Source organism: Oryza glaberrima, chromosome 6 (genome assembly GCF_000147395.1).
Source record: "Oryza glaberrima chromosome 6, OglaRS2, whole genome shotgun sequence".
In the NCBI taxonomy this organism is placed as follows: domain Eukaryota; kingdom Viridiplantae; phylum Streptophyta; class Magnoliopsida; order Poales; family Poaceae; genus Oryza; species Oryza glaberrima.
Window position 1 is genome coordinate 23,582,270 of NC_068331.1, and position 17,985 is coordinate 23,600,254.

The window sequence follows — 17,985 nt, forward strand, 5'->3', positions numbered from 1 at the left end:
CTTAGCATTGGGATGTCTTGTTAGGAAATGATGAAACGGCTTAGCGGCATTGCACGGCCCGTGTCAGTTTTTGGATCGTTGGGCGTGTGGCGCTGAATGTTTTAAGGTCTTTTGGTTATTTAGGCCAGTGTGTATGAACTGGACGACGCTATTTTACATATAAATTGAAGTCAAGTTATAAAGGTAGTGTTTGGCAGTAGATATTTGTTTTTTTTTATATAGGAATAGCGTTCTGATAAGTAGTGTTCTTGGTCTAGGTGTTGTTACATCTTGGCTCCGGAGGAGCGGAATCAGTGGTACCAAGTTGTAGTACTTTACTCCATGGAAAACTGATTCATATCAGCTCTAAACCTGTACTGACTTGGTGCCACTCAAATTCTGGTTCATTATGAAATATAATGCCAATGGGCAAAACAAGATCAACAAACCGGTGGAAGCATCAGAAAGCACCCAAGTAAATGGAATCATTGTAGTTTTGCTAGGTTATATAGTGCATTCGAAGCATTACAAAATTTGACTGAAGCGCCGAGGGAAAAACTCCAAGGTAATTCTACAAATCTAAGACACCGAAATTCCCTGTTATCTATTTCCTCCCAGATTACATCCAGTTTCCTCCCATGACAAAATATCTCATGCTGCAGAAGCAGCAACAATGCACATATCATTTTCACCTTGTGTGCAATCGTTTTCATATTTGGAGCTCAGGTATGCTGGCCGTCTAGTCCAAGCCACGACACGCATGTCTCAAGCAGCAGCCGGCGGCTTGCGCAGCTCACTTTCACCATGGGCGAAATGACACCTGTCTCCAAACGTGCAGGAGCCTTTGTTGAAGTTCTCACACAGCTTGGTCTTGAAGTTGCTTCCAGGCCCCCCAGCATGCGACCCCCTGCCCGGGTTCTTGGCTGGAGGGGCATTACCACTGATGCGGACGATTAGCTCCGTGACCATAGCACTAGCATGTTTGATCTGGTCAAATGTACCCTCAAGCTCGATATTCTTGAGGTTGGGGTTGGACTCGTTATCCCGGATGGCTAGCTTGGCCCCAGTCATCCGGGATATATGCTTTGTGTTGGTTCCACCCTTCCCAATGATACCGCCAGCCAGGGATGCATCAACACTGATCTTTGCTGTGGCTGAGGCACCAAAGGTTGAGGGAGGAACGATGTCCGGGCCAGGCATTGGTGGAGCCTCAAACGGCATTGATCCCATTGGATGTGGCATTGAGTTGTCCAGCAGCATCGGCTTTCCAAGCTCCCTCTCTCCATGAGCAAAATGACACTTGCTACCCCATTTACATCCTTCTGCAGTGTTGTACTTGTTACACATGCGAGTTTTCACGCTGGATGTAGGTGGCCCATTAGGAGCACCAGGTCCTAAAGGCATTCTTCCAGGAGGAGCTGCAACAGCTGTCCCACCATGGCTGGTCATCTTTGCAGCAGCCTGGTAGCCACCAGGGAAGTTATGGAGAAAATGACAACTTGAACCAAAAGGACAGCCAGAAGTACTGCACAAAGAAAACATCATTTAAGGAATAAAATTACAGCGACCAAATGTGTACGAAAGGAAAATTACAGTGACCCAATATGGATGAAACAAGTTATGTTATATTTAGCTGACGATGGAACCTTATTAGGTCACTGCTAACAGATACGAGTAAACAACACAAAATAGATGAAACCACCTCTCTCTTTTGATTCATATAAATGACATTAAACATTAATAATTGACGTACAAAACACATCTATAATCATTATGTGGATATCTTATCTGTAAAATTATTTTCACAGGTTAAGTAAATCTACAAAGTTATTTTCAATGGGATCAATCTAGATTTACCAGTGGTCAAAGCTTGATGGTGAATACTATCTAATTATTAAGAAGCACTTGTAGCATCACATGAAACTGAACATATTAATACAGAAGCAAACATATACTGTGGTAAACGGTAAATATAGCATACATATTAATAAAGGCATACAGCAACACAGAATAATTTGCCTATCAGTGTGTCACCATTTTTTTAAAAAAAAAATAATAGAATTTTAGTTTGTCAAAGAAGTTATTTCCCTATTGTCTTATAGCTACTTTACTTATATGAACATGACAACACATTATCACTTTACTGCATGATTCATTCACAATTGTATATAATAAGAACATCTTTTGCAACTCAGGAGTGTAGCAGAAGGAGTAGCTTATATCGATGTGATAACTAAAACACATGATCAATCAATAGTAGAATATAAAAAGAAAAACATCTCTCCAAGTTCAAATTCAAGGTAAACACACTGTGCGTGTACTGAAAATAAGCTGCTACACTGAATGTTATCATTTAGTAAGTAGTATAATTCCATAATGGCAAGTCAATTGCAATTCCATATGGAACGTTTAATACTATTATCTTGATTGCTGCAGGTGATATGGTACCACAGTGTAACAGATAGATTTGATTGTTCATCAGAAATGGAGTTTTACATATAGCTGCTATGTTATCCATTATACACAATGGAAACCTGTAGAAAAATCTTACTTAACCCATTTGTTACCCCTCAACAACAATTTCTTAGCAAAATAACAAATTATAATTATTTAAGGCAAAACCACAGCAAAGTGCAGAATAGCATGTGTAAACAGGTGATAGTTCATTTTAAGTTAGATTAGAACCTGAAAAATTTGGTGCATGGCTTCAATTTGCTTCCTACACCCACTTGAGACGACTCCGATGCTGTTACACCAAATTTATTATTTCCGCCGGTTAATAGCGTTGATTTTTACTAAAACATGGCATGTATATAAACAACATGTACACATTAATCATTTCAAAATCCACTGAGCATTACCTTCTCAGAAAGAAAAAAAAAAGGTAAATGGTACAATACAATAATGTCCAGTATCCAGAGCTTAATGAGTTTCACTTTCAAATTAACGCCTTGAGAAATCGGACATCTCTTTCAATTCACTCAAGAAAATTCGACGAGCAGCTAGATCCGTTCACATATTTAGCAGGTCCACTAGGTCACCAATCGCGTTTCTAGATCTCTTTGCGAAATATTGCCAAAAATAAATTTTAAAAAAATAGTGGCGAGCCTTCCGTCATCATCTCCGAACGAACAAAACAAGAAAAAAAAACATGAAAGGCTTAAGGCGGCCACAAGCTCCCCAATCCCAACACCCCCCAAATCTTCGTCTCCCGTCTTCACCAATCACCACCCAGCTCAAAACCAAGCCGGAGCGCCGCCGAGAATCCGAGCCCCCCAACAAGGTAGCCGGCTGGAGAAACCCTAGGAACCAGCCATCCTTCCAATGGAAGAGCCAGCAACCAAGAAAAGGGAAAAAAAAACAAGAAGAAGGAAACCACGAAGAGGCTCACCTCTCGCGCGCTTGGCGGCGCCGTTGGTGCCCTCCGGGGCGGCCCGCTTGCCTCCTCCGGCTTCCATGGCGTCGACGGCGACGGCGGCGGGCGGGCAAAACCCTAGATAGGGTTTGCTCCCTCTCTCTCTCTCGCGGCGGGTGGAGTCGAGCCGAGCAGGAGACGAGACGAGACGAGACGCGAGGCGACGAGCGAACCGGAGGGCGAGTGGTGGTGGGTTAGGTTAAATTGGGTCGGGACGGTACGAGGAGCCGTTGGGACCGCCTCGAGATTCGTGCTCGACCCAGCCTTTCCCATCTTTTGGGTGTTCTCTTGCTCTGAGTGACAGGGTAACTTCTTTAAAAAAAAAGGAAAAAGATTTCTAACTTATAAAGAGGTAACAATTCCTACAGTACACTTAACTGAACTGAGGGAGGATGCACAATTGATAAATATAGAATTACTATAGATAAAATGATCTTTGGAACCGGGTGCCTGCCCCTTGCTCACCGTAGCTCCGCCCCTAGTTGCTGCTTCTACTGAAGAAACAGGAGACAAAGCGAAGAAGAAATCAAGGTGAATCAATGGCTATACAAAATGAGCGGTGTATAGATCAACTCTGTGATTAGTAGCAAAGGTGATAGTTTTAGGCAAAGTTCCGGTTTATTTAATCAGAGTTAACAAATCTCTCCAGCAAGAAGGCATCACTGTTTGATTTTCTCAGAGGAAAAACATGGGCTTTGTCCATATATGGCTGCTCACATACCAACTCCCAATTTCCAAGCAAACCAAATACAATAAAAATAGCAATAAAAAGGCACATAGAAAGCAACTTAAAACCAAAAACTAAATAGTACTATCTTGTCGGGAGCGGGTTTGGGGCTAGGGAGAGCTGACGTGGAAGATAGCGGAGGAGAGCAGCACATCAAGACCATTTGTCGAAAGGGGATCACAGAGACCACGGACCAAAGGGAACATAGATGGGTGCCAGCTAAGTCAAGACGACCTGCTACCTTAACAAAGAACAATAAACTGACGAACGAATCTCGTCGGCGACAAGCACCAAGAAAAATCGTTAAAACTTGTTGCGTCAAGCTTGATTCCTAGGCGGAGGCAACCGCACATCCAGAGGCAGCATCTTTGTAAGACGCATGGGGTAACTTAGAATTGGCAAACAAAGATACAAGGTAGCATGCATAGAGGCAGAGCTACTTGGGTATTTCCATGGTTGTTGGTTGTCTCACACACGAAATGTAATGCCCAAGGCTCAAAAACGATATTGGGCCAACTCATCTAATTGGACCACACCTACCGAGGTATCTTCATGGTCGTTGGTTGTCTCATAAGCCAAATGTAATACACAGGACCCGAAAACATTATCGGGCCTAACTCATCTACTTAGACCACACCTACACTCAACGCACTGCACTTCCATTCTCGCTTCGCGCAAAAAGTCCAAACTCTCTTGGCTAGCCTCAAATCCTTATAAGCCCTTATAAGCAAGTGATTTTCTCTGTTGTTTGGCAGCTAAAGTGCCACGAACTACAACGCAGCACTAGGTTGCTGTTTGCTGCTTTGCTCTTTCTTTTATATTTTCCTCTCCAATTATTTTTGCGAGGCATCATACTTAAGAAACTGAAGAAAGGGAAAAGTAGGGAGATAAATCATAGCATACGCTGAAAAAGAGGGGTTGTTGTTAAGCGCTAATTTGCTGAGCAGTAGGCTAGCTATACCCACGCACGATCCTAGTGCACCAAGAACCTATTGTTTTTCATCCATCTACCATATAACCATACAATGGAACATGTCCACATAACCATATGAATCCCAAGAAGATATAACCATACAATGGAACATGTCCACATAACCATATATGAATCCCAAGAAGATATGTTTGAAACCCTTGTAACGGTGGTCTCGGTGCACGCCGGACCAAAAGGACAAGAAGCGCTTAACCACAGGGTCCACCATAGACCATGCGCACCAAGGTGTTGCGGGGAAGAAATCTCTCTCATTTGGAGAGGGAAAATCTCTTGGCCGCAACATCCGGCCGATTTTCACAGGCTGGAGCAGCGTGCAGTGAAAACGACATTGGCCCACAGCACAGAGACACCTGGTAAAAAAGAGGCAACGTAAATACTTGCGGGAACGAACACGCCAGGTATCGCATGAATCACCTACTATTTGCACCGTACAGAAGAAGGAAAGGATGCACAACTGCCAAAATGAAAAATGTTCCCTTCAGAAAATACCAAGTAACAATAGTCGGAGCATATGAGATGAGAACGGAATGCCATCATCCATGTTGCCTATCAATCAACAATCCTAACACAGGTTCTGTGCTAATACATCAACTTGAGACTTCTGTGCGTCTACGGGGAAAATCTGAATAATTCCTCATTCACCTTCCAAGGATGATTACATGGGACAACTCACAGGAGAAAGAAATCTAGAATCGACTGGGATTGATGCCCGCTGTTCAGAAGAAATCCTGTGTTGCCACACCACAATCTATCACAGGTTCTAACAAATTATGGAGAGATTATATATGAAGTATATATCCCCTTGTTCCGCATGTAGAGAGAGCACCAATGTTAGCTGGATGATACTATTGAGTAACGTGACCACCTTCCATCACTGGTCCTATGGAAGACCCGAGGCTTGTATTTCGGAAATGTGTCTTGCCAATATGGATTTTCAATCAAGTATCTCCATATCCTACATCAAGATGGTATAAAGAAAAGCTTAAACCACATCAGTCTCTCATCTGTCAGGATGACAGGTTTAATTTGTAGAAAAATATGGGCACAAACCTTCTCTCATTTTCCACAAAATGTGGTGGCTCGGCAGCTGGAGAGGTGGAGCACTGCAACAAGACCTCAGAGTCCGATAGCTGGTTAAGTGATGATGCCATTTCAGCCCAATCCGGCATCCTATACGAGCAGAACAAGATATCGATAGAGCATATAGGATCATCAATTAAGTGATTACCCAGAAAAGTATGCATGTGCTAGTATTTTGAATTGTAATAGTGTGTGTTCCTATGCACATGTGATGTATCACAATATTTCTGAGTTACTATTGCATGGTTGACGGACTTTAAAAAAAAAACTATTGCATGATTGGGAGGTACCATTTTTTAACACAGCTGAAAGGAAGGAATTTTCTTGTAGTCCTGTACAGGGTTTGATTCGCTAATGAACAGAAAATATGACACATGATTACCGTTATTTTAAGCAATAATTAGAGCTATCAAAATTCCCATTATAACAACAAATTGATCACATATTTTCAGTTACCCAAACTACTGCGGGTAAAGTGATGGTGTTAAGAATTTGAGGGAGTTGATTTCTAGACTTTCAGAAGAATTGAGGTTGTGGAATAAACTCTTTCCTTCGTAAATTGGATGGAAATGTTTTAAGATACACACCAGCAGGCAGGTGCAATTTCAAAAGCATCACTGTGAGTATCATAAGTCTCTAGTAGCCTTCCTTGCCAATTTGGATCATAAGAAGAAACGCTCACACGAATTCTCCTAACTATTTCATCTGGACACCTTGAATTCATTTCAAAGCTTGCTGGATTAACAGCCCCAGATGAGGTCTCCACCTGAAGACAATATGTGGGTATGTATGTGAGAAATATTTTCAAATAAATAGTGTAAAAGCAGTTAAATGTATGAATAATTTCACTCTGCACCTGATCCATGCAATGTTGCACAAGAGTTTCAGTATTAAAACATTATGCACATATAATAAGTAATAGCATATCAGTTTGGATTAACATTTAAGGTTCGTTCCTTGTGGACAAAGACATTTTTTTTATGCTCTTCTTTTCTTATGGATGTGGAGTCAACTGGAAGCAAAACTACGAATAAATGCTGTAGTAGATGCAGAGAAAACACTAACCACAAATCCACCGATTATTGGCCGTGTATTCCCGTATGAATCAGTTGTGGTATTGCTCCCAAGGACACAAAATGTACGAAGATGGAATTGCTGCCGGGACTTATGCAACACCTCAAGTATCCTGCAACATAGTGGATAGGAATACCCTTCCTGTTTGATGTGCTTCCTTCCAGCAGAATGTACAACCTGCGGTGCAAAATATAGTAAATTACATGATCCTATAGGTATCATGCTAACAAAAATTAAAGGAAGTTTAACCACACAGTACGCTCTGAAATTCAACCTTTGTAGAAACATCATCAAAGCCACCAATCAGGTGAACCTGTAGTCAAATGGTAGTAAGAATATCACCATTCACCAAGGGTGCGTATTCTATGTTTGGAGGGCAAAGGGGGTAAAGATACAAACATCAAACGGTGCATTGTCATCACCAAGTAATTCTAACATCTGTTTGAGCCCTCCCTCCACAATTTTTGGGAAGTCCATGTGGCTAATGGAGGTCCTGAAATTAGTTAAGAATACCAGAAAGAGGTAACATCAAGTGATGGAAAAGATAAATAAGAGTACTAAATTACACAAGAAACCAAAAGCCTTACAGGTTCAGCTTAAATGCTCACTTCCTTTTTCACTTACATTCCAGTCTTGTTGTTGCGAATTACTACACCCACGCATGTAGTCACCTCATCTGTGCCCACTAACTACAGATGCAAAAGAATGGATTAACATATAAAGTGCAATATACTGACATCGAATGGTCCAGGAATAATAATTTAACTTTTAGCAACAGACATGCAAAAGACCCAAGTGAAATAAGGAAAAAATTCCATCAAAATGTTCAAGGGACTGTAACAGCAACAGTCGATGAACAGACTCTAAGCCAAATGGAACTTTAATATGGATTGGAGTTATCACAAATCGGCATTTCCAGTCGAAGACAACTTATATCCTTATTCAGAACATTTTCAACTCAAAGATGTCAACAGTCCTTTTATGGTCACTAACAAAGTCAACTAATAAACACTTAAACAGCACAACGGACTTGGTAGTTCGTTAGCTACATAGAAATCGCATAAAGAAACTTCTGCTGGTAGCCTAGTACTAAGTTTACCACCTACAGCTACTGCCTACAATGTCCCCAAACAAACCTCCAAACATAAGGACCGCAACTTTAAGCTTCGGTTAGAATGCAGTAGTTTCAAGGTTTGTCGCAGGAATTTCACAGGAATCAGTTAATTTCGTACGAGAATCGGGAAAAATTCCCACAGTCCAGAAGGGCCTTATGCCCTTATCCTTCGTCCCGTGAAGGCCTCATCTTTGCTTCCAAGCTAAATCATGCGAAAACTAATGAGAGCTTCACACCTTCATGTCAAATGCCCAGCATTTATATTGAAAGCAACCCATGATCCCCTCTAGTGAAACAAAACCCATATTGACAGCAAGCATTTTCTTGGCGCTACTGCTAAGCAACAACTAACTCAAACAATTCATCATCAAAACGCCGGAATTAATCGCTGAGTGCCCCCGCATCTCTACGACACTACCCAATCAAACCGCGAGGGCTGAACCTACAGCGAGGTGAAATCCCGCGCATCACGCACGCACCTCGACGCGCGCCGGATCAACCGTGGCGAACTCCCGCTGGAACACGTACACGTGCCTCGGCGCCGCCGCCGCCTCCGCCTCAACCGACGAGATCCGCCTCTCCGGCTCCGCCGTGAGCCTCTCCGACGCGGCGCGGAGCCCGGGGTTCCCCATGAGCGCCGCCACCAGCTCCCTCCCGCCGCTCCCCTGCAAGAACCGGGAGGGTGAGAGTCTGAGAGACGGGGTGGGAAGAAATCCCTGCAACAACCAAGTAGGCGCACCCCGCGGGAGGAGCCGGAGGTGGGGGAGGCGGAGGCGGAGACGGGCTCGCCGTCGACGAGGAGCATCGCCGATGTCGCGTCGCCGGAGTCGCCGCCGCGTCGCGGAAGGGAAGTGGTTTGCTTAATCGATTTGATTAAGCGGCCTAATCACTTGTTTCATCCTGGAGGAGGATTTGGATCATCTGACTTTACATGTGTATAAAGTCATAGAGCTACAGTGCTATGATTTCGAAAGTATTTTTAGAAGAAAAATTCGATTCGTAGCATAGAAAAGAAAGCGGTTAAAAAATAGCATAAAAAGTTTTCGCTTTCGATCCATAGTATAGGCCACCGATTTTTCTTCGCCCCATAGCACTTCCGTCGCATTTTGAAGTAACAGCGTTAGATCGGAGTGGAGAAAATTTTCGTCGGACTTATTTGCCCTTCGTTCCTCACCAGGTCCCCTCTCCCTTGTGGACGACGCGGCGCAGCAACCATCGGCGTGCTGGGCGACCGCCTCATCTCCCCACCACCGCCGAGCGAGCTGCGGCGCACGCTCTTCAACGATATGGACACGTGGCTCGCCGTCGCTGCCAACGGTGAGAAGGACCACGTTTGGCGCTCGACGCTGCTGACACATGATGACGACGATGACGATGACGGCGACGGGAACGATGACCTACCGCTTCTGCAGGCGGGCTGTGGCGCACAGCCGTGGAGCAGCCCCGGCGGGATGGCGCCAGTGAGGAAGTTCCCGCTGAGGTCGACGTACCGGAGGTTGGGATGGTTCGCGAGCAAGCGGCGGCGGGGGGCTTTGTCGGCTCGGCGACCTCGGGCGGCACCGCCGCCGATGAGTAGGTGGCCGGGAGCCGGCGGGCCATAGGTGCGACGTCTCCACCTCCTCCTCCACCGCCTTTCTCCCATGCAGATCTGGCCGGTGCTCTACCCCACGCGCGCGGATCCGACGGCGGCGCGGCGGATTTGCCGCGGGCAACGGTAGGAGGCATGGTGGCGGGCGCCGATCTGGAGCGGCTAAGCGAGCGGGCAGGCGGGAAGCGCGGCTCCATCAGCTCACCGAGCGCCGGTGGCACGGGCGCGACAACATCGGCGAGGAAGAAGAGCGCTAGCTCGGTGACACGGTCAGACTCCCCGGAGCAGAAGATAGCGGGCTCCCAGTTCTGCAGGCCTCACCAGCGCTTAAGGAGGAGAGGACTTGGGTTTCCCCGACCGGTTAGCTCGTCGACAAGCGCGCGAGGACAGACGCACGCCGAGGAGTGTGGGCTGGGTGGATGGATGGCTGCATCCTCGTGGGCGCTAAGGGCAAATTAGTATTTTTGAACTCTTTAGTCACGGCTAAACATTCCATCACAACTCTGAACTTGACAGAAGTGCTACGGGGCTAAGAAAAACGGGTGGTCTGTGCTATGGATCGAAAGTGGAAATTTTTTGTGCTATTTTTTGGTACCGCTTTCTTTCCTGTGCTATGCATCAAATTTTCTCTATTTTTAGCCGTCCGATTTTTTTTAAGAAAAGACTACCGGGTCACACCCGTAATTTGGATTATATTAAATTACAACAAAGCAATAAAATCCAGTCTGGATTTACAAAGTTTGTAACCAATTAGAAAATGAAGAGAGAAGTGGTTCATTCATCCTACAAATATGCATGAGAATTTCTTGCCTAAACAAACCAAATGTTTGGATGAGGAGCAACATTCTGAAAGGTGAGGGCATTGCGTTGTTTCCATATATGCCAACATGCAATGGAGAAAATCTCCATAAAACCCTTTCTTCTAAAACGTATTTTCTCCAAAACAATCATATGAAAGAATTCCATATTAGAACTCCAAGAGAGGCCTATCTTCCTCTAGCGAGCAACATTGAAAGAACAAGAGAAGAACAAATGTTCTCTGGTTTCTCTTACTCCTAAAGAGCATATAGCACAAGTTAAATCAACATCTTCTCGAGCACAATTTCTTCAGTCAAGCATGTCCCTTGTATTGAGTCTATCACAAAAGAGAAGTCACATGAACACCTTGATTTTATTCACACATTTCATCTTCCAAATCCAGGCAAACAACCTTAGAGGAGAAAGCCCAATAAAATTAGGCAAATTTTGCTACAAGACATCACGACTTCGTGGGCCCAATGAAATTAGGCAAATTTTGCTACATGACATCACGACTTCGTGGTTTAGCTGTAGGGTACTGCACGAAGTGACTTTTGGGGAAACATACTGTGTAGATGTGGTTATTTGCTAGGGAACACTTCATCTATTAAATTAATATTTTCATGCTGACTAGATGAGAGGGGATCCACTTTTTTACATGATTTGACCAAATTGCCCCTCCTTTCTCTTTCTCATCCTCTCTCTCCCTCTTTTCTCTCTTCTCTGGTGAGGTTGTCGGCATGTGGCTGACCGGTGAGTGCTGTGGTTGTTGAGATGCTCCCAGAAGCGGCAAGAACGCGGCGGGGTTGGCTGTTGAGGCATCACGGCGTGGCTAGCAATGGTGTCGAATCTTTTGTAGGCGCATGGCCTCTGCGGACAAGTGGTCACGGCAGAAGACAAGTTCGGCGGCGGTGGTGGCGCCCGGAGCACGCGCGGCCTGCTCGGCGGCATGATTAGGACTTTGTACATGCAGGCTAGACAAACGTCTTTGATATTCAAACATGCATCTAAATAGTAAAAAGAACAGATCAACTTGGGATTAGAAATTTAGGATTGATTATCCGTTGCAAGCCGCTCTCCGCGTGCTCAGAATGGGACGCCGTGGGCCTTTTGGATTTGGAGCCAATTTGTAACTGGCGTCCACTACAGCAAGCTGCTAGCAGGCTGCACGTGACCAGCTCGGCCCTGCCCAGCGGCATGGAGGAGAGCCACGCCTCCATTGCCGGCCCTGCAGGAGCTTCGCCACCGCCGCCGCCAAGCAGGCCGTGCGCATCCGGGCGCTGCCGCCATCGTCGAGCAGGCCGCACACGCTCCGGGCGCCGCCGCCACTGCCGCCAAGCCGCGCACGCTCCGGGCACAGGCATCGGTCGACGCTGCCCACACGCTGCCCACAGGGAGAAGAGATAAAGGAAGGAGAGAGAGGGGAAGAGATAAGGAAGAAAAGAGAAAGAGAAGGAGAAAGGAGGGGTAATTTGGTCAAGCAGTGTAAAAAAGTGGGCCTCTTCTCGTCTAGTCAGCACGAAAACATTAATTTAATGGATGGAGTATCCCATGGCAAATAACCACATTTATAGGGTGTGTTTCCCCAAAAGTGACTCCATGCGATGTCCTAAAGCTAAAACTATGAAGTCACGATGTCCTATAGCAAAATTTACCATGAAATTAAGTCCATAAAATTTCTGGAAAGAATTTCTAGGATTGTTCCAAATGAAGGACCGGCTATCACCTGTGCCATTGGTTAGCCGTCCGATTCACAACGAATAAAACGAGATCGATTGCTACAGTAAATCAGTGAATAGTAATTGCAAATTACTGCTTTCCACTATAGCGCCAGACACATTTTGGTGTGCGCTTCTGCCTTTTGCGCCTAAAGGCAAAGGAGCGGATCCCCTGGAGGACGCATCATGTGTGAGCCCACCTCGTATTGAGATAATCGGCTATTATTTGTACCTATCAAATACCAGATCGAGATATTATTAGAAACTACAAACTCTTATATAAAATATATAATCTCCACTATTATAAAAATTCAAGTTGTTTTTTCCGGATTTTAGTTCGTCATTTCGAGTTCGAGACTGCGCCTCGTGTCTTTTGTCCGTCCCAGCTCGAATGGTGTTTTCATCCGTTCTCGCTCTTGCGTAAGTCTCGGTTCGGTGCATCTACGTGACCCTGTGTGCCACGCGACCCCAGCCCGCGTCTCATGCAACAAGGTTTGTTTCTTCCTAATTTTTTGGGTTAGTTGGTGGGGATTAATAATGATAATGTCTATGGTTGTGGTACACGGATTTGGGCCCTGTTTGGTTCCATGGGCTAATATTTAGCTCTCACCTTTTAGCCTCAAATTAGCCCTCAAGGATCCAAACAGGTGGGCTAATTTTGAGCTAATGTGAGTTAGCCTCCCTCAAAACATTAGCCCCTCCAAGAGATGCTAATGGGGCTAATTTTGTGTGGGGACCATAAAAAAGCAGCTCTCTCTCTCCTTCTCTCTCCTCTCTTTCTAATCTCTCTCCACCTTTTAGCCTTGAATTAGTCCATGGATCCAAACATATCACCCTAGGCTAATGTTTAGCCTACCAATTCATAACTAAATATTAGCCCTCAAAATTAGCTCTAGGCTAATCTTCTAAACAGGGCCTTGGTTGTGGGTCAGGGGAAGAACACACGATCAATAGAAGAAAAGAGAGGATCGGTTTACTGGTAGAGACTAGAGAAGCTCGGTAGGGAAAGAAATGAGTATTATATCTCTAGATAGGAATGTATGGAGAAATTTTAGATTATGCCTTTGTGAAAGGTGGGTTTTGTCCAAATGTCACCCCGCAAAAGTGATCCAATAAAATGCCACTCATCTCATGGCTATACGCTAGAATACTATCCGGAACCAAATTTCCCTCCACTCCTCTTCTTCCTCCCTCCTCGCCATCAGTGCTTGCTAGCAAGGTCCGACGCCATTAGTACTCGTTGGCCAAATCCGATGCCTCCTTGCCAATATTGACTCCCCATTCAGCAAGCCCCCGCTAGATGATTCATGACAAACCTGAGGAGTTTCGAGACACCGAAGCGAAGATGGAGACGTCGGAGAAGGAGGAGCTCACCGGTGACGATTCATAGGTAAGGGGCGTGGATTTACGTTGAGCGTGTGGTGGCCCTGGTGGGTTACCTCCGCACCCTCGGTCGTCTTTTCTATGCCTATCTGCATCCAAGCTGCGGCAGAGATCCAGGCACAACAGACATGGCCGCCGACATGAGCCTTGTCGGCTTGCTCTGCCAGGTGCTCAATGGCTTCCACGGCCTGATAGATGCCATCACCGCGGTGATGCGCTAGTGCCGACACCTCCCAGCCCCTCCCCTTGCCCTTGCGGTAGTTCTTCCTCTTTACTGAGGTGCCCGGGTTCTCCCATCAATCGGGGAGGGCAATTTGGATAAACGGGACAGTACCGAGACCGCTTCTGTTAAAGTGATATTGTTTTCAAACATCCCTGTTTATAGCTATATAAAAATTATTTTTTCTAATTTTTGTTAGTGTTGAATTGAAGTCATCACTAAATAGTTCAATTCTATAAATTGAAAAAAATCCGAATAAATGTTGTCGTTTCTGACCGTTTTCATTCTCATGATGTCATGTATAGATCATTGGATCACGCATTTTCTTTCTATTGCAACGCATGACTAGTATGTTGTAAAAGTTAAAACATGTACTAATATTGATTTTGATAAATTTAATTAGTTTTTATGTAAATTTGAGCATACTTGTTCACATTATTTTTAATTCATCTTATTTTAAACAATATTTTATAATACCTTAAGGATCGTATAACCGGAATACTATCTTAGATTTCGTAGGATTGTTTAAAAATAAATAGGAAATAACCGGGATACTATCTTACATTTTGTAGGATTGTTTGAAAATAAATAGTAAAATCAACGTACTATGAAATTTTGGAAACTATAAATCGAATCGATATCGTTTGGGTTTTGTCGAGTTCATAGTAGTAGTACCATAAGATAACTATAATACGGATCAGGATTCGGTATCAGACGGTATCGTTTCGGGTTTGTTGGGTTCATAGTACTACTACGGATCAAACCACCTTAGATTTGGGCCCGGCTCATCTGGCCCAATCACGCGCCACTACCGCTGCGGCAACTTCTCCCCGATCTCCCCTTCGTATTCTCTCCTCGGCGGCGGCGGCGGCGGAAGGTTGGTGGGAGAGATGGCGCCACCGGGGTCGCGGCGGTGGGCGTGCGTGCGGGTGATGGCCGGGACCATCCTCGGCGGCGCGCTCGGCTTCTACGTCATGCACCGCCTCGAGACCTCTCACAAGGTACGCTCGCTGCGTTGCTTTCCTCCCCGCCGCGTTTCTCTCCCAGGGGGAAGCTCACCTCGCTGCTGCTTTTTTTTTTTTTTGGTGCTATGTGCAGGCGAAGATGGAGGAGAGGCTGCGCAGGTATGAGGCGCGCATGAGCATGGCCGCCAAGGGGAAGGAGGAGGAGGAGGCGCAGCAGCGGCTGCAGGACGAGGCGGCGCCGCAGCACAAGGACCAGGCCCGGCTCTTGCCGGACTCATGATCTTCATTTAGGTACTAATAATTTACATACTTGATTTCTACTACAAGCTAGCTTGCCTATTGTTTAAGGTGAATGCTGCAATGTGATGCTCAAATTGGTCCTTTTGATGGACCTTTTATCTTAGATTTCCCTGGTCTAAGCCTCGTTTGATTGGGATCTGGTATGGCAGGTTCAATTTTTTTTTTAATATGATTTAGCCTAACATCAAAATTTTAGTGTGCTGATGCCGTGCTAGTTGCTATTCCTTTGTTCTCGTTCCACATTATAAGAAATTTTAGCCTCTCCATCCCTCGTATAGATATATGAAGCACATACATAGATCCATGCATGCATCTATTCAAAACCCAAAATGTTTTGTAATGTGAAACAAAGGAAATAGCTTCTAACTATCCTGGTAGTTTGTTGTTCTATTGGAGGGGGGGAGGGGGGGGGGGGGGGATATAATCGAGGCTACTCAATACACTTTGGTTTGTCCCATAATGACAAAGGACAAGCGTAGCAAATCAGCAAATTTGGTTAATCCTGGTAATACGCCAGACTTAGCATTACCAGAACAACAGACTTTTTTTTAGGTCATATCGTGAGAGTATCAGGATCATTAAGTTAGAAGGGAAGAAGTTCAAATTAACAAATTTAGGTATTGAGTACTGATATAATCAATAATGGAGTTGTTAAAAGGTGGGTGTCAGGCTTCCAGCTCCAAGATTTGGCCATAAACATTGAGTGGCAGTGCCAATTGTGTTGAGTTTCCCAAAATAATGTTGACTTTAGTTCTTTGGCATCTTCACAATATTTGAGATTGGAGTTATACTGCTGAAGAGCACAAAATATGATCAAACCCTGGAGATTGGATTAGAAGGCAATATGTCATAGAAAGGTTAGATTGGGTTTAACAAATTAGAATGATGAGTAGCTTTGTAGTCATGATGCTTGATTCAAATATGGGAGATTTAACTATCAGAGAGGATGCACCTCTGCCCTTTATAATTTATATGACTAATAGCGGTATTTATTCTGTACATTAGGCATGTAAAACACTAACCATAATTTGTTTGAGATTGAAAAAAAATCATATTATTACCTAACAAATTATACTGACTATCCACAACTTCCATGGTTTGACAAATGCTGTAAAATATTAGGTAATTATTTACCAGCTGTAAATGTTATGGTTTCAACACGCACCAGTAGTGTAGGTGGAACCAAAAAGTTTGTGCTAGCAAAGACTAAAATATACCTGCAACTGTGCACTTCACATTACTTTGGATGTCAAAGTTATCAGGAAAAGACTCAAGAAAGACAAAAGACCGGTGCGTTGAAGTTTTAGATAAGGGATTGTGGACATGTGGTACTAAAGTTCTGTTTCCCCGATTTATCTCAGATTTTCTGTAATAGCCGATTCTCATGACATCCTGAAGATAAACAGGAATTGTAATTTCTTAAGCTGAATTTGATCTGACTGTTATTATTCACATATATTTGCAGAATAATACCTAGCGGCTCAGAACAGTCCCAGATCCTTTCTTCAGAAGTAGATGAGAAATAACAACCAGCATGTACTTGAGAAATAACAATTCGGCATTCCTGGCATTATTTGAACGCGGCAAGTGTTTTGTTTGAAGAATGTGAAAAGAAAAAAAAAAGCTCCTTTTTTAGGCTTATTGTAACTGTATAACAGCAAGTTGTAGGTTCAGATGAACATCTATAAGAAGGTGGAAAGTGACATTTGTAACTGTATGCTTCGGTGTCTATTACCCTGCGAATAACCGTAAATTCGAAATATCACTAAAAAGGTTGCCAATGGTTTGTTTGCCTCTCCAGAACGCTACATTTCCTATTTCTACCATGCCCTCGGAAATATTTGCATCCACTTCACAGCCAGTAATTTTGTACATAATAGTAAATTTTATAAGCCTATGAATAATTTAGTTTTGTGTGATCAAGATCTTCATTTTTTTTTGACAAAAAACTCTCAATTTTGGTTTCGTTTCTATATGATCTTTCCATGTCCTATATAGATTGATATATAGACAACTCTTACAATAGGTTTTGCATTTGCATAATTAATAATATGACTCTATAGCGGTTCCATTTTGCTTGTAGCAATTATAAGGGCATTATAATTATACTACAAGGGCTAATTCACAAGTTCATATTGTAGCACCTTAATTACGTAGTACGATCTTAGCTAACGGATTTTGATTAGATAAGCAGCTAGGATTGTTCATCCACTATATTAGGACCTCTATGGTGGAGAATCCCAATCCGTTTATAGGCACGCTTGAGATTAATTTAGAGAACCATGAAGGGTGCAAAACAAATTTGACGGATTCCTACTCAACAATTACATAATCAATAGCGTGGCATTCACCACTAGGAGAAAACGCTACATTTTTTTTGATAGTTTTGTGATAGCCCAAAAAAATCTATTATTGTAGAGTGTCTCTATAGTAATGTACTAATGTTTTGTTTTTAAAGACATGTAGTAATGTAGAGGATATGCATTCCCTACACATATCTAAAAGAAGCTACTAAACTACGTAATCGTTTAATGTCTCTTGGATTTGCAAGTGACGTCACTGATTTATCACATCTAAGAGCTAGTGCATAATAGAGATTTGCTCAACATATATGTTAATAAGAATGTTTTGGA

The 17,985-nt window shown here is 43.8% G+C and overlaps 3 protein-coding genes across 3 annotated transcripts; 1 reads left to right on the forward strand and 2 right to left on the reverse strand.

The window, feature by feature from the left end:
• Window positions 1-346: 346 nt before the first annotated feature.
• LOC127776547 (zinc finger CCCH domain-containing protein 44) lies at window positions 347-3,556 on the reverse strand. The gene is made up of 3 exons (XM_052302959.1): window positions 3,371-3,556; window positions 2,665-2,725; window positions 347-1,504 (listed from the first exon to the last, which is right to left on the reverse strand). Exons 1-3 carry the CDS (start codon window positions 3,435-3,437, stop codon window positions 745-747), a joined length of 888 nt encoding a protein of 295 aa, XP_052158919.1. The 5' UTR covers window positions 3,438-3,556; the 3' UTR covers window positions 347-744.
• Window positions 3,557-5,557: 2,001 nt separating this feature from the next.
• On the reverse strand, window positions 5,558-9,311 carry LOC127776545 (protein N-terminal asparagine amidohydrolase). Its single transcript, XM_052302958.1, has 9 exons — window positions 9,120-9,311; window positions 8,860-9,045; window positions 7,891-7,955; window positions 7,666-7,759; window positions 7,541-7,579; window positions 7,258-7,443; window positions 6,780-6,958; window positions 6,163-6,282; window positions 5,558-6,067 (listed from the first exon to the last, which is right to left on the reverse strand). Exons 1-9 carry the CDS (start codon window positions 9,183-9,185, stop codon window positions 5,944-5,946), a joined length of 1,059 nt encoding a protein of 352 aa, XP_052158918.1. The 5' UTR covers window positions 9,186-9,311; the 3' UTR covers window positions 5,558-5,943.
• A 5,553-nt stretch (window positions 9,312-14,864) lies between these two features.
• On the forward strand, window positions 14,865-17,133 carry LOC127775948 (uncharacterized). Its single transcript, XM_052302267.1, has 3 exons — window positions 14,865-15,088; window positions 15,186-15,343; window positions 16,818-17,133. Exons 1-2 carry the CDS (start codon window positions 14,978-14,980, stop codon window positions 15,330-15,332), a joined length of 258 nt encoding a protein of 85 aa, XP_052158227.1. The 5' UTR covers window positions 14,865-14,977; the 3' UTR covers window positions 15,333-15,343; window positions 16,818-17,133.
• Window positions 17,134-17,985: the final 852 nt, after the last annotated feature.